Source organism: Macrobrachium rosenbergii, chromosome 54 (assembly GCF_040412425.1).
Source record: "Macrobrachium rosenbergii isolate ZJJX-2024 chromosome 54, ASM4041242v1, whole genome shotgun sequence".
In the NCBI taxonomy this organism is placed as follows: domain Eukaryota; kingdom Metazoa; phylum Arthropoda; class Malacostraca; order Decapoda; family Palaemonidae; genus Macrobrachium; species Macrobrachium rosenbergii.
This window is the reverse complement of record NC_089794.1, coordinates 52,676,512-52,694,011: the sequence shown is the minus strand read 5'-3', so window position 1 is coordinate 52,694,011 and position 17,500 is coordinate 52,676,512. Positions and strand designations below refer to the sequence as shown.

Sequence of the window (17,500 nt, the reverse complement as noted above, 5' to 3'; positions counted from 1 at the left end):
TTCAAAGATGGGGTCATTTACTTATTTGGGTTAATCAATCTATTTCTTTTTAATTTACAAATGATACAATCTCTAATTCCACTTAGAAGAACATGATGCGTGTAGGTAGGTACATACGACAATGTTCACAAATTAACCTGATTGCTCATATTGCTGATCATATTTTCCAGGTCTTACCAACCCTTTGGAATAACACCACCACCAGATTCCTGGAGGCTGCTGCTCGCGGGGACAAAGGTTCAAAAGCTGTTGCTTGCGAAATAATGAGCCGAATTCCTTCCTCCTTTCAGCAAGAAGATCGTATTCTTCTTTTAACTTAGGGATTCTCAATTGCTTCTCTTGAAAAGCCTGCTGAGAGTCCAAATAAATTGGAACAAGAATAAAACGAACAGGGCTTTGAAAAATAATCCATTGAAGCAAGACACATGAGAAAACCCGCCAGAGATATTCAATCTAAAAAGAGACGGACAGGAAGGCAGACATAGCAAGATCTAATCAAAGTTATGTAGCCAATAAATGAATATAATAATCATATATATATATATATATATATATATATATATATATATATATATATATATATATATATATATATATATATATATATATATATGCGTTGATAGGTTTATGTAGTCGTCTACCATGGCTGTAATTCACCACAGTCAACTAGCCACTAAGTAAATAATATACTTCTTAATTCAACAGGAGCACAAATGAAGTGTGCAGTCATGAACGGACTTGACTTCTTTGTCTTTTGCTGTCTGTTGGGCTCCTGTCCGTCTCTATCTTCGCCGTCATTTTGTCTCTCTCCCTCAGTCTCTAACGTCCATCGTCATAGAGCCAGAATGTCCCATAAGATCTGGCGGCACATACCAAGGCTCCTTTCGCACTGAAAGACACCGGATATCAGGTAATAAAGGTCAGGGAAATGTCTCGGGCTAGAAAGACCGCGAAGAGCCTGTACCAGGAAGCACTTGATGCAAAACTCTGGGATCGATAATTGTTCACAAATCATTCTTGCTAGGTCAGGTATGTGATAAATGTAGATCATTTAAACCTACATTTGTCACTTGCTTTCTATTTCATTCTAAGTCAGGTATATGATATATGTAGATCATTTAAACCTACATTTGTCACTTACTTTCTATTTCATTGTTGTGCTAAAGAGGGCACATTAATATCCCTTTTTTTTTGTTACATCTGTTACTGTTTTTACCAATCGAATTTTATTATTGTCTAATGGAAGTGAATAAATTTTTTACCAGCTGATGGAGCATTTCTTCAGGTGTTATTTATAAATAAAAACTGTGTTTAATATGAAGCAAAATTAAAATGATAAAATATTACAACTACAGTATTTCAGGTGTGTTACTGAAACATTTGAAGGTTATCTGTGGCTATTTATCTACCTAAATCCTGAGAAACAAAATAGGGTGAGTTACGTTTTGAATTTTTGATAAGCACAACCAATATAATTTTAAGCTGAGATTGCGAAGCTTAACAATAGAATCCACTGTTGTGAAAAGAACATCAACTGGACATCAGATATTAAATCTCAGAAACTGTGGTTCAGACAAGAACATAATGATTTTTTTTATTGTCTTTTACCTTTTCCAAAAGGAAAAAAAACTATTGTACCAAACAGAAACAGTTTTAAAGGAACAAAAAAATGTGAAACAGGCGCGGGTTTTTACCAATCATTTACCTGATCCTTTTCTCACTCTTGATTCTTGAAGACTGGATGCCAGTGTTTCTCTTTTTATAAGAACAATAATCATGATTTTTTAGTAGATTTTCTTTTAACAATACAACAGTATAAATTAGATTTTTACTGACCAAATAATAAAATATTTACTCTGGCTATCACGAGGTTAAGAAAGGATTAGGAGTGCAGAGCCTGCGACTTCTGGTTACAGAGGTGATATTTAACCTTATTCACTTGTCAGTGCAATGGTACGACTGCTGCAAGGGCAATGGTACGACTGCTGCAAGATAAGGTTCGACGATTATTGGTGTTCTTAAGGTTGTGAAATCCTTCTTGGATGAATTATATCCAGCACCGCCATTGAAAACCGTAGGAGGGATCAGACCCTTGGGGGCCTTTAGTCAGGCTCCTACACTGGACAGTGGCGGCATCCAAAAACAGCATGGCAAATGGAGCTTTCGCCTCTGCATTGTCTCCTGACCTGCTGAATGTACAGTACACAAGGAGGTGTGACTCACCTTTCAAGGAATAATAGTGGTCTTGAGGACGTCTGTTGCGTCAACAAGTGCACGGTATCAATGAACTAATCCTATTCCTGTATCCGAAAGAAAATGCCTGAGGTGAAGACTCAACTTACAGAAATTAGATTTACGAATTGAACAAAGATTTTCCAGCAGTTGACCTCCCTCGTGTCTTGTGAAGACGTGTGCTTGTCAAAATCAAGAAATAGGCCAATATACAGGTGTTGCAAAGGCGAGGTTAAAATGGGGAATAAGGATGAAACGAATAAAGGTGGAGGAATGTGTGGAAAGGAAATATGGAAGAAAAAATAAAGCTTCAATTATTATCTCATTTTAAAATCACTAGTGTTTCAGAAAGTTCAGTAACATACTTTAATCATTCACATAATCTATTAGTACATAATGATAACAGGGCATCCATGACAACCTACCCTTGAGTCTCCGTAGGCCTTAGAAACCACGACCCTCTGTAACTGACGTCCTGTTGAAAACAATGTTCTGAAACGTTCCCCAGTTTTACGTAAGAGCTTATGCAAATGCACTGAGAACCACTCACTTTGCACTTTACATGGGAAAGAACCAACATAAACAATGACCCTGAATTTATTTCACAAATATACACTGTATTGTTACATATATCATAAACATGGAAAATGCGGATCAGCAGTTTCACCCGATCTCTGTTTGAGAACACGGAATCTGTCAGTCTGCCAAGTCTCTGTCCTTCTGTAGATCACAGAAGCAAAATGCAATCTCGAAATGGTAATTACAACTAAGCAGGTTATGACAACATTGCCAACAACACAATCACGTTGCTTCTGATACGATTTTCGTGTCCCTTACATCAAACAATATATTTGGATTTCTTTTGTTATTTTCGGAAATCTAGGTTTTACAACTCTCCACAACATAATAAACACTTGTTTTCACAGGAAACCGAAATTTGACACTACAGAAGAATCTGAGAAACCACAGAGACACATTGCACGAAATATCCACGATTTTTATGCTTTGGTATTCATGAAGGGGGAATGTCACTTAGTCTCTCCAGAAGGAGGATGCCTCCAGGGGTAGCAGCGTAACGAACATCAGAAAGGTAGCAAGGTCTGACATAGCAGAGAGAATGTTGCATTTCCCAAAGACAAGTCACGGCTTATACAACACTTACACAAATGTCTCGCCCTTTTTAAGACTGATATGGACGTCCACCAATTTGGGTAATTTCGCCAAAATCAACACTAACTCTTGTCCACTGAAGCACCCTTTGCTGCAATATATCATAATGGTCATCGCTCTCTAACTAAATAAGATAATAATAAACTTTTAGGTAGTTTTTGCACCCGTATATTCAATAGGCTTGTTATAGTGTAGTTCCAGCCACTTTCACATGACGTAATCTGAAACACGTAACACAAAGCATGGTGACATAAAACAAGTCATTATGGAAGTTGGAAGTTGATATGAGTGTGATAATTTAAGGTAGTATGATTATTATCCAGTTAATGAAGTTTTAACTATATATATATATATATATATATATATATATATATATATATATATATATATATATATATATATATATATATATATATATATATATATATATATATATATATATATATATATATATATATATAATGCTTGCCACTATACATAGACCGTGTACGCTCTTCACAACTCCTTAAACATATACACATTTATAAGTACGAATTTTATATTAATTTGTACCATAATTTCCACATCCATCTTAACATTAAAGACTGATTAGCAGGCGGTGAAATGATACATATTCTCAAGAATTCGGAAGTTTTTCATAGTGTGGTCTTTTTAAAAGCCATAGATTATCGTTCTCTTATACTTTTGTATAATAATAATGATAATAATAAGCCAGTATGAGCCGTCAAAAAAGAATGAAAATAAAAGCGTCGGCTATTATGAAAAATCTCCGTGCACCTTATCGCTCACAGCACCTCCTCGCTGGTTCCATTGCTGAGGGTCTCTTTGGCTTCGGTTGGATGGTACGTGTCCTCTCGGGGACCTAAATTCCTGTGGCTCCTCTTCTTCCTCGGACAGCAGCTGCATGGAGTGCCTCCTTCGCTGCTGAAGGAGGAGGTCGAGGCGAACCTACTCAGCCTGTTGCCATTCTGACGCGGGAGGCTGCGAGAGTCGAATATCCCACTTTCGCTGGCCTCGTGGGGGGCGTGGCGGGGCTGGTCGTCCGGGAAGACGGTCGAGGTGATGGCTGGTGAGGCCCACTGGCTCTCGGACCGACAGACGCTGCCACCAAATCGCTGCACCAGAGATCAAGCAGCGACAAGAAATTAGGACATTATGTCGATATTAGTTGAGGATACAGAAATGAGGTGATGATAAAATGAAGTTTGTATAAATCAATGGCAAGAAGTTGTTTCTTGATATTCTATAAAGTAATGAGTGGAGATCAGTTTATGGAAGTAAATAAGAAAATGACAGGAAATCAGTTGACAAAATCGATGAAGCTTGGTCAAGAAATTAATTGTGGAAATAGATATGAAGCAATAGTTAGAAATTAGCATAAGGTAACGGCAGGAAATTACTGCTAAAATAAGGATCAAGCATGAACAAGAGAGTTGTCACAAAAGGGATAAGGAAATGATGAGCATTGTTCCTCGAAAAATCTTAAATTACTGCCTGGGAGTATAACCACAGAAAAAGTAAAAACGAACAGACAAGAAATTACCTGGTGAAAAGAGAAAAGGAAATGAGGAAACCTAGCACATAAAGTAAGCACTAAATACCGACAAAAAATTAGTTCCTGAAAGAAAGGAATCACAAAGAACTAGTCATGTGAAAATGGGTAAACTATTACAAAGAGTCACTGAAGAGTGCTAAAGCGTAAAAGAGGAATTAGCTATCTACTATAAGGATAATGACAATAAATTAACCACCGACCTAGGAACAAAGCAATATCAGGAAATCGATCGCTAAATAAAAGAACAAGGGAACTGACAAGAAATTAGCCGCAGAATAGAAATGACACATCATTCATCTCAAACTCGAGTAAGCTGAAAGATAGATCATCTATCCGTAGATCGAAATTCTATCAATAATTCCAATGGGCATGAAAAATACTCAGACATGATCGAAAATCAATCACTCTAGAAAAAAAAGTGGCTAAAGTTGACATAATAGTTCTGGTTTCGAGAAAAGACAATTCTCATTCATCCACATAAAATTTAGCAGACATAATATCTCTGTAAGATAATTTGAGAAACCTGAAGGAAGATAAGAACCAGAAACATTTGGAAGTGATCATACTGACCTTAGAAGGGTAATCTGGATGCAGGTCCGTGAAAGCGATGTTCCTGATATCAGTTGCGGATGCTGACATCAGCATGTGGCCACTCTGAGCAGTCACTGAGCATCTCTGGGGATATCTGCTGTGACAGAAATAAAAAAAAAAAGTTATACACATCTGAGAAACTTTAATGATAACGGTAACCAGCATAAAGATAAAAATGGGTATTTATTTCTGTGAAAGAAATACATCAGCTACAAGAGCGGAAATATTACTACAGTCAGTAAAGTTTAACCTGCTGTTGAAAATGTTTCTACAGTGCCAAATAAAAAAATCAGATTATTAAATTCAAGATAACTTGAAATCTCAAAAAGTACAAGGGCGTCGGTCTTGATTCAGTATTCATGAACAGATTCAACCAAAAGGTTATGTGCCAGTCAAACGATAAAATAATGCATTTACAATCTTCATTAACGTACATTTTTCTCTGAATAAAATCGGATATCATTGAGCAGCTATGATTGTAATTTAAAATTGGGCAAACTCTATTAAATGGAAAAAATGTTATCCAGTTTGTTTTGTATGGATGTTGTATGCATGAATGTGTGTGTGTGTATATATATATATATATATATATATACATATATATATATATATATATATATATATATATATATATATATATATATATATATATATGTGTGTGTGTATATATGTATGTATATACATTATTATATATATATATAATACATATATATATATATATATATATATATATATATATATATATATATATATATATATATATATATATATATATATATATATATATATATATGACTATTTATCACACCACCGTGATTCATATACAATCAGAAAGCTACAAACGTCCTTTAATATCCAATTCACTCTACCTTGATGGGAGATGGTATTCACTTATACCCTCTCTTGTGGCCGACTGGTTAGTGTGTCATTGTAGTCCTGATTCCTCGTCCGTCGCTGGTTCGACCCCACGGGACGGTGGACTTATTATCAACTAAAAAATTCCCCTTCGGTAACATATATGAAAATATATTACTTCCTGGAGGTAGAGTGAATTGGATATTAAAGGACGTTTGTAGCTTTCTGATTATATATATATATATATATATATATATATATATATATATATATATATATATATATATATATATATATATATATATATATATATATATATATATATATATATATATATATATATATATATATATATATATATATATATATATATATATATATATATATATATATATATATATATATATGCTTCTATCTTGAAGCTGTGTAAGAGATTTTCCTGGTCTTTTCATCTCTCTCATCCTATTTTACCAGACACTTGATCATGAAATACAAGCTATTTAGCTTTAGGCTTCAGGCTATTGTCTATATTATATCCTCCGTATCGTAAAATGTCTCAGTATTATCGATTCTTCAATTTACTGAATTTAGTGTGAGAGAGAGAGAGAGAGAGGGGGTGGGATTTATTTGTTTACTTAAAAGTCATGACTTTTCCATGTTTCAAGTGAATATGTTGCCAGATAATTGAATCCCATCAGTACTCAAACACGCACACCCACATGCATAATATACATACATACATACATATACACACACACATATATATATATATATATATATATATATATATATATATATATATATATATATATATATATATATATATATAAAGTGTGTCTGTGTGTGAGCATATAGGCTATGTGGATGTGCATATACACACAAGTTCAGTAAACGTATATATAATATATTTGTAGTATGCCTTTACATTTTTTTATTGGGCATCTTCTTTTATCACATCTCTAGTCGTCGTTTTAATGAGGTGTGCTGTATCATAAAAAGAAAAACGTCATTTAAAAGAAGCTCATGAAAAACGAAGCCTCGAACCGACGCGGCTGACTGAACGTTTAAATAACGAATTATTGGAAGTTTCCTTCGGGGATGTAAAGTTCTCATCTTTTCCTTTTAAAGATTTCCGGATGGTCAGCATCTAAATCATAAAGGCTTATATCACTGGCGGCAGCTTGTGTTCTTTTCAAAGGCAATTTACCCTTGGGTGAGTGACGCCATTTGCTCAAATGAATAAATCAATCAGTTTTGGATACGTGTGAGATCAAACCGCATCGGTATAAGTGAAGACAACGGAATTTTTTTTTTTTTTACCCTTAGAATTTCGCCTTTAAGTAAGGATATTCTCGTCGTGGTGAGTACCTCGTTAATGGCATTAAGTAGGCGCTAAAGATTGAAAAGCATTTTTTTTATTTTACAAGGTTAGCGCAAGGCGGATATGACTGCCAAAACATAACGTGTGCCTTAAAACAAAGTTATTGTTATTATTATTATTATTATTCTGAAGAGAAACCCTCTTCATATGGAACAAGCCTACAGGGGCCATTGGCTTGAAATTCAAGCTTCCAAAGAATATTAAGGTGTTCATTCGAAAGCAGTAACAGAAGACAATGGGGGATACAGAAAGAGATCACTTATTAGAAAAAAGATAAATTAACAAATAAAAAATAACTAATTAAAAATGTACGTAATTATTAAATACAAGAAGAACTGTATTATAGTAATACATTGTGTCTTCGCCTGAACATCTGAAGTTCCAAACTGACGACGATAGAATTCTAGTGTAGAGGGATATCAAATGAAGTTCTTAATGGATAAGATGACACTCGACTTTGCAAACTGTTTCGTGATAAAGGAGAAGTCTGGGGATTAAAATATGATATTGCGCCACAATTGCAAGAAGCAAATCTAAAAATTGTGACCATGGAACAACATACGATATTCTTGTGAGGTAACTTCACTCCGAATGCGTGACAACATCGAACTGCCATTGTTGAGAGAACAACGAAGACTATAGCTCATGAATAATGGAAGCTTCCCCTATAAATAATGGTATATTTTCTTCATGGTCCTTCCACTCTTAATTGTACGATGGTATATATTTGAACATAGAACTGATTACCCATGTTAGCTTCTCTCTCTCTCTCTCTCTCTCTCTCTCTCTCTCTCTCTCTCTCTCTCTCTCCCTACGACCCACAGCAGTCAAAAGAACCATCCTAAATTTTTCAAAAATGCGCCATACCATTACATGTCCAGCAGACAACATCTAGCGATTTTACAACGGGCTCTAAAACATCCCCTGCGTCGCTACAGCATATGAACTATTTATAACTCATTCGACCTGGGTCACTGAGTGTCTCAGGAATTTCTCCTTCACATCAGTTTATGAATTTCATGTGTGGTAGGATATTCGAACTGGCACAAGGCTCTGAAACTCGAATTTGCAAAACAAATGAATCTTGCACCCTCTCTTTAAATTCACATCGATGAATGCAACTCCAAAGATATGGCGTCAGGTCAAAAGATTTTTGGTTTGTGCGAGATGATTCAAAACGAACAATATAAATACACAAACACAGATCTATGTATATATATATATATATATATATATATATATATATATATATATATATATATATATATATATATATATATATATATATATATATATATATATATACACATACATACATATATATATATATATATATACATACATACATACATATATATATATATATATATATATATATATATATATATATATATATATATATATATATATATATATATATATATAGATAGATATATGTATGTATGTATATATATGTATATATAATATATATATATATATATATATATATATATATATATATATATATATATATATATATATATATATATATATATATATATATATATATGTATCAGTGAATAGAGAAAAAGGTATTTTTCGAAGTAGAAATATCCTATTTCCATTTGGGTCAGTACGGAGGACCGTAACGCAATAAATCCCCAGTCTGTCAAAACAAGTCTCCAACCATATCTTCAAGAACACACCAGCACTAATGAGGCGCTAAGAGAAATTGCATCTGGCCGTGCCTTCTGAAATCCACGAGGGTCCTGCGAAGGAACCTTATGGTTAGTAAGAGTGTGGGAAAACCTCAACCCCCTTGACTTCGAGGATAGCCCAAGGAAATAAGCCACGCCCACAGGTCAAGCCTAGATGTTTTGGCCAATCAAATGCCATCAGTGCCAGAGACCTAGGCACATCCTACAAGGAGCAAATACCCAATAATCAACAGGAATTCCTTAAAACACACCTCCAAAAGTTGGAATGAAGCAAGTGGAGGAGGTGCCTCAGAAAAAGCAGTACCTGCCCAGAATATGACGTCATGGTTGACACAAGGGAAAATGGGAGATATAAGGACAGGCATACAGGAAAGGACACAGAGAAAAAGGGGTGGGAGAGAAAAAGTCTCGGAGAGAAAAAGAGAGACAGAGAGAAAAGCTGCAGAGTGGGAAGATAGAGAGAGAGAACTATTCCGAAGTGTGGGAAGCAGAAAGGACAGAAAGAGAAGAAGTGTGTTAGTGAAGAAAGACTCTCTCAAACAATAGTCCCGTAATCTAATTCGTTAAGTCTCTCGAAACCATTATTTCAAAGTCTCGAAACCATTATCTTAAAGTCTCGAACCATTAAGAAACAGTTAAGAACTATAGGTGGAACTGTAAGACAAAAATCACAAATAAAGAAGAAACGGGAACAATTAATCATTTTCCCTTTAACCTCGGTAATTTACAATTTAATAACTGTTTTAAAGAGCCACTTGTTCCTACTTACGACAATTACCACACGCCCTACGCCGGACGCGCTTACCTTAGTGTTGGGCCCTTTGAAGGAAAGAAACAGGGTCCGACAACAGCTGGTAGCGAGCGGTGGGATAACGAGAGCAGTGGGATAACAAGAGCTAAGTGAGATAACAAAAGCTGCAGCCGATGGCGATCAGTGAGATTACAACAGCTAAGTGAGATATCCGCGGGTGTACATGTAGTGATCACGAACAGTTGGCGAAACAGTGAAGTGAGATAAACAATTGAAAATAGAATAAACAAGTGATCAAAGAAAAACACCAAAGACAAAACATAACATACGCCACTCTGCAAAGAAGAAATAAAATACGCCCCACGCAACACACACAACGCTACGACAAAGCAGAAGACTACGCCCCAGAGAGAGAGAGAGAGAGAGGCCCTTTTCCTGTCGACGCCACGATGATTCCCGTGATCGAGTGAGAGCCAGATCCCCAGCTAAGGCGCAGTGACGGAAGGACGCTGAAGAAGAAGGCGAAGAAGAAGACGAACGAACAACCCAACCCTTGGATGAAAGCCTACGAATAACGAAATCAAGCTGCCGAGAGAATACGCGCAGAAAGACGAGAGAAAAAAACGACTCACAGTAAGAATGTCCTTACGGTCACACACACACACGTAGAAATTTTTTTTTCATTGAGTTAGAAACACACAAAATTAAGTCGACTAAGAACACTTGTATTGATATTCATTTGAAAACACAAAACTCATACGTAAATTACATAGACTTGGCAACAAGAGTTTTTTTCCTTTTCTCTTTCTTTAAACTAAGCACCTATCGATCTTTTTACTAAATTTTATACAACATTTGGTATTACTAAACTTTATTTAACGTTTGGCATGACTAACCCATAATTTCTGTATTTTATTTGTGTCATTCTACGGTTATTTTAAGCATTTAATTTCTTATGTAACATTCATTAGCTGAAATTTATATATTTTTCGATCGAGAAATCTCAACTTGTTTTTTTGTTCGCTTAAAGGTGTTCAGAATCATAAGTTTTTCGAAGATTATTTTTTCTTTAATTTTTTTTTGAAGCGAGTGATAATTTATTTATTTGTTTTACCAGCACTGTCAAGGATAATTGGAAGTTAAGGGATTTTTTTTTGTTTAACACCGCAAATCGGTAATTTAGAATTTCGGGGAAATTTTAGTGATTGATTAATTTTACTTTAAGTAAGATAGAAGTGTTTATCACCTTTTGTGAATTTTTTTGTGATTTTAAGAACTGGTTGACTTTATTTGCTTTGTTATTACTGCCATTATACTCAGTGGTTAAGAAAGTGTTTGTCATTAGTGAATAAATGCCCAGGAGGAGATCGGCACAAACTAATAGTGTAAGAACTCCTGTTTACACAAGAAGTCAAACCAATAATTTAACTATGGATAGGGGAACACAGTCAACTAGCCCAGTCTCAGCAGCTGTAGGTACACATAAAAGACATGCAATTAACCATATAGCCAAATTTTGCGGAAGGAAAGAAGGTCAGGGTGCCTGTAACTTAGAAAACTGGATAGAGCAGGTAGGCATACATCTTAATAACATAATAGGCACAGATAGCGAAAAACTCAGTGAAGCGAAGAGTTATCTGGATCTGGAAGCAGGGGGAGACTTAGAACGATATGTCCATTCCGAGACATATCAGAGACTTAAGAATTGGGAAGAAATGAAACAGTTCTTTAGGAAGGTATATTCCACAGTAGGCGAAACAGATCCCGTTATCAGCCTTGCAAGGTTAGCTCACTGTTATAAGGCAGATAAAAGAAGCTACCAAGGGATGAGTTCCCAGGTATACAACAATATGAATGAATGGGGTCACTTAGTTACATCCACTAAATGGGCAGAGACAGATAAAATGTCAGTAGCTGACGTCAAAACCATTATTAGGTTAGCATTCATGATTGGAAGTTTGCCAGCCGAAGCTATTGGAAGGATGACCCGAAAATGGGAGACTTCAGATGACATAGCTGAGATCGAAGAGGAAGTAGCAAGAATCTTAGGTAGAAATCACGAAGGGAACCCCGTATACAGACCTTTAGTCACCATAGGACACGAAGAAAGAGGACAAAATAGTTCTAGGAATCTAGATAGAATCAGAATTAGGACGTTAGGTAATACAACTCAAGGGGGATTTTCAACAGTCACGTGTTATAACTGTCAGAAGAAGGGACATTATGCCAGTGACTGTCGAGGGATAGCCACTGCCCTTTTCATAAGAGAGCCGGGCATAGCGCTCGAGATTGCAGAAATAGACCTGCTTCAACACCTAGATATAGATCTCAGTCAAGAGGCAGAGGTAGAGACCGTAGTCAGTCTCCACAAGCTAGAAGGAATAGGGTTCAAACCCAAATAGGTATCAAGATACTAACCAAACTGCGAGTATATCGGATGACGCAATGGTAAATTTTCACTCCAGTGGTATAATGGGTCTTCCTTCATAATAGAGGGAAGGACCGGATTGCAAAACCTAAGCCAAACTAGACAGGTTAGCAAAGTTAATATAGGGAATGAATATAATTATAGACCAGTATTTCCCGCACATGTTGGTTTAAAGAGACCTATTGCCACATTCTTTGATACAGGAAGTCCTAAGAATATAATGTCAGAAAAGGTGTATCAGATGTATTTTTCTCACTTAAGTTTGAACCCAGCAGTAGACTGCAGAATCACAGACGTTCAGGGTAATAATATCAGAATAGTAGGACAAATAGATTTTCCTTTTAAGCTAGGAAGAATTTCACTAAAGGAGAAGGTTCTAGTAGTAAGAGATATACAGTTAGGGTTTGCACATTTGCTAATTGGTTATCCAACTATGGCTAGAGAAGGTATCAGCATTAATGCACCTAGAGAGCAATTAGTGATTAGAAGGGGTCATAAAATTTCTAGAATACCTCTATGTAAATTAACAGGAAGAATCCTGACTCGAGAGCACTCTTCATTGAGAAGTATTCTAAAGAAAGACACGACAGAGGGCAGATATTCAGTATACAGCACAAGCTCTCAACAGATAAATACTCACTTAGAATCCAACCAAGAAACTTACTTGAAATTAGACAGGGAGTTAAGACTTAAACCTGAGAGAGCGCATGGATAGAATGTACAGTAAATCCAATTTTTGAAGGGAAGGAAATTCTCACGCTTACTGAAGAAGCGCAAGTAAAGGGGGTACATTACTCTTCTAGTCTACATGAAGTCAGGCAGGGTAAAATAGCTTTGCAGGTTATGAATAACAGAGGAGGAAAGGTTAGGCTAACACAGGGAACAGAATTAGGTTTAGCAGAGGTATACACCATTCCCATTCAAGTTGTAGAGAAGGAAACGGTAGCACCAATCAATAAAGAAAATGAAAATTTAGCCCAGGACATAAGACTGAGAAGAGCTAAGATAGGGTCTCACTTGAAAGATATTAAAGAAGATTGTGCTAGAGAGAAACTCATAGATTTGCTAAGCGAATACCAAGACATAGTCGCTATGGAGGGCGATACACTAGGTAACACAGGTGAAATAACGCATAGAATAGACATTCCACAAAACACAAAGCCAACCTACATACCAGCCTATAGAGTAGCCCATTCCCAGAAGGAGATCATTGGAAGAGAAGTACAAAAAATGGATAGGCAAGGAATAATAGAACCATCAAAATCTCCATGGTCTTTCCCACTTTTGCTAGTTCCAAAAAGGGATAAAACCTACAGAGTAGTGGTAGATTTCAGAAGGTTAAACGAGATAACCGAAAATGATCCTTATCCAATGCCGTCTATGAGAGATCTTATCACAACGATCGGATCCAAGAAATACTTTACCACAATAGATTTGTTGCAAGGATTTTTACAAATTCCTTTGGACGAGGAAAGTAAACCATTAACTGCCTTTAGTACAAGCAACGGTAGATATCAATATGTGAGAATGCCTTTTGGTCTGAAATCAAGCCCAGTAACCTTTGTGAGATTAATGGATAAGATTTTAGGTGATTTATTAGGCAAGGATGTACATTGCTATATAGACGATTTGATAATAGCAACAGATACAATTGAAGAACACATAAAACTGGTAAGAGAAGTACTAAAGAGACTGAGGAAAGCGAATCTTAAATTGAAGTTAAAGAAGTGCAATTTCCTCAGAAGGAAAATAGACTACCTGGGACACACACTAAGTGGAAAGGGTGTGGAAGTAAACGACTTAAAGGTTAAGTCAATCAAAGAGTATCCTACACCTCAATGTAAGAAGGATGTGAAGTCATTTTGGGATTAGCAGGTTTTTACTGCAAGTACATAAAGAATTTTGCAACAATATCCGCACCGCTGACGGAGTTATTAAAGGAACACGTGTCATTCGTATGGAAAACAAGGCAACAAGAAGCATTTGATGAACTAAAGGAAAGGTTAACTCATTCTCCCGTACTTAGTTTCCCAGATTTCAGTAAAGAATTCTTTTTAGCTACAGATGCAAGTCGCACTGGTATAGGAGCATGCTTAATGCAAAGACATGATAACAAATATAATGCTATAGCATATTACAGTAGAAAGCTAAAGCCCACAGAAGTAAACTACTCAGTAACAGACCTAGAGTCTTTAGCCATAATAGATGCTTTAAAACACTTCAGGTATATCATATTCGGGTACAAGATAACTGTATTCACTGATCATTCCGCCGCAGTAGAAATGCTTAAGAATCCGAATTTTTCCGGACGTAGAGCTCGTTGGTTTATGACAGCCCAAGACTATGACATAGAGTTGAAATATGTTCCAGGAAGGCCAATAAAGTGGCAGACGCCTTATCAAGGCATAGTAACCAAATTGATAGTATAAACTTGATAGGTCACGAAGCAGAACAGGCCGAATTCATAAGCAATGTATTTACCATGCATTACACAGAAGAACTTTCCAGACAAAATTTCATAAGTGAACAAAAAAAGTGATGAAGATTTAAAGGAGATCTTCGATTTTGTAGAAAATAAAAGAGAATTTAGTCAAAAGGAACGAGCAGAACTAAGTAACAGAATTGGATGCCCCATAGACGCGGTAAACGTCATAGACGACGTACTAGTTTGGATGTGTCACAAGTATGACCCGTTTGATCAATTACTAGAGTACTCCATAAAAGAATAGTACCAAGGAGCCTAAGAAATAAAGTCATTGAGTTAATGCATGACGATGACATGAGAGCTCACCCAGGAAGGGATGAGACAGTTAGACTAGTTAAAAGATCTTTTCATTGGAAAGGAATTTACAAGGATGTTAGTAATTACGTGAAGAGCTGCAATACTTGCAACAGTTACAAGGGAAGAACAGATAAGGAAGTACCTCTAGGGAAATATCCCATTCCACAGACTCCATTTGAAAGAGTAGCCATAGATCTGATCACTAATCTTCACACCACGAGTAAGGGGAATAGAAATATATTAGTGTGTATTGACGCACTCACTAGATATACAGAGTTAATACCATTAACTAGTAAAGGAGCTAAAGAGTGTGCAATCGCTCTTTTTGATAAGATATTTTGTAGGTATTCTGCCCCACAGCTCATTATATCTGATAATGGCACCGAGTTCAATAACTCATTGGTTCAAGAAATTTGTGATGCATTCAAGGTAGAAAAGGTAACGATACAACCGTATCATCCAGCTAGTAATGGCTTAGCAGAAAGAAATAACCGAAAGGTTCTAGATGCATTAAGGCATACAGTAGGACAGGATCCTGATTGGGACGTCAATTTACCTTTAGTCCAATTATCACTAAACGCTAAGTATCATACAAGTACTCAAGCAACACCCATAAAAGCTTTAATGGGATATGAACCAAGATTACCATATGCGTGGCTAAATCAGCCACTACAGCCTAATTACTCTGAAGACATTATGAAAATAAGAATTGGGAATTTCAAGGTAATTCATAAGCAATTACACAAGAATTTAGAGGAAGCTCAGAAGAATATGATAGACAGGTATCAAGAAGGATTAAGGCCAGTAGATTACAAGATAGGCGATGAAGTTTACCTCAAGAAGGAAGTAAGAAGTGGAATTAATTACAAGTTAGCCACTAAATTCACAGGGCCATACAAGGTCATAGATGTGCAAGAGACTTAGATGTGCAAGAGACTAAGGTGAAAGTGAAAAGGTGAATGAAGTAATACCTTCCACATATGCTGAATCATTAGAAGAAGAAGGATTTTGGATAAATAAAGATAAAGTCAAGAGAACAAAAGAAGTTAAAGAGGCAGAACTGACTGAAGAATTGGAAGAAGCTACTTCAGAAGAAAAAACTAGATATAACCTAAGAAATAGAAGTCACATTTCAGTAATAATGATAAGAACAAACCCATCAATTCATCCTATTATTCCCTGTGTTTGATTTCTTTATTGCTGAGTTTGCCTTCATTGGTTGACTTAGTAATGAAACTGTTTTTTATATAATGTTGCAATGCTTACTTTAATTAGTCGGTCTTGTAACAAAAGAATTTGGGGTTAAGGCACCGTAACTTTGAATTTACTTTTCTTTAACTGAGGGAATTACTTAGGAAGCAAGAAAGTAAAGTAAAATTTCTGAAATGTAACGTATTAAAGTCAGAAGGGTTAACAGTCATCTTTAGGGATTTGCAACCCACTATCACTAATAGAAGAATGAGGTAGAAGTTTAAGACAGGTTTTTAAATGATTTCAACGAGAATCTTGTTTTCAAATCACGAATATGTGTATCAGCGTACTAATCATAGAAGTAAAAGGTAAAGAAATGAGAAATACAGTTTGTAAGATTTGTGAATATGTTAAGCATACCTCATCAAGGCGAAGTCTTGGCATAACCCATAACATGTCAACATTGAAAGGAGTGCATGAATTATACTAACACTAGAAGTAGAAATAGTAATTACTTATTTTCCCGTAGAACTAACACGTTTACGATCTTCGTTTCTTAGAGATACTTTAATAGCGAAAGCTTACCGATTTGTTTTGCCAGTCACAAAATATTCATAAGTACTACTTTGATTTTCCGACCCAAGTTGCCAGTCATACTTTTGAGTTAGTCATTAAAATGTAGAAGTTTCTATGCAAAAGAGAAGTCTATACTTGCATTGATAAAGTCAAGCAACAAGTACACAAGTAAGTTACACATGTTAGTTACACAATGTTTGAATACACCCAAGATACAAGTAAGGACATTATCATTCATTTGTAGCAGCGAGCCCAACAAGAAACCCATGAAGACGGCCAAGAAATGAAGAT

General features: G+C 35.8%; 1 protein-coding gene across 4 annotated transcripts in view; it reads right to left on the bottom strand.

Moving 5' to 3' along the window:
• LOC136835081 (uncharacterized) overlaps positions 1 to 17,500 on the bottom strand; it is a 194,150-nt gene that overhangs the window by 170,184 nt on the left and 6,466 nt on the right. Inside the window, exons 2-3 of one of the 4 annotated variants that reach the window (XM_067098262.1) lie at positions 5,528 to 5,645; positions 3,875 to 4,517 (exon numbers count right to left, since the gene is read on the bottom strand). The exons of 2 other annotated variants lie outside the window; for them this stretch is intronic. In XM_067098262.1, coding sequence (XP_066954363.1) covers positions 4,188 to 4,517; positions 5,528 to 5,645 — 448 coding nt within the window. In that variant the 3' untranslated portion in view covers positions 3,875 to 4,187. Of the gene's footprint in view, positions 1 to 3,874; positions 4,518 to 5,527; positions 5,646 to 17,500 lie in introns of those variants that run through there. One more of the 4 variants, XM_067098264.1, reaches the window with a different exon arrangement.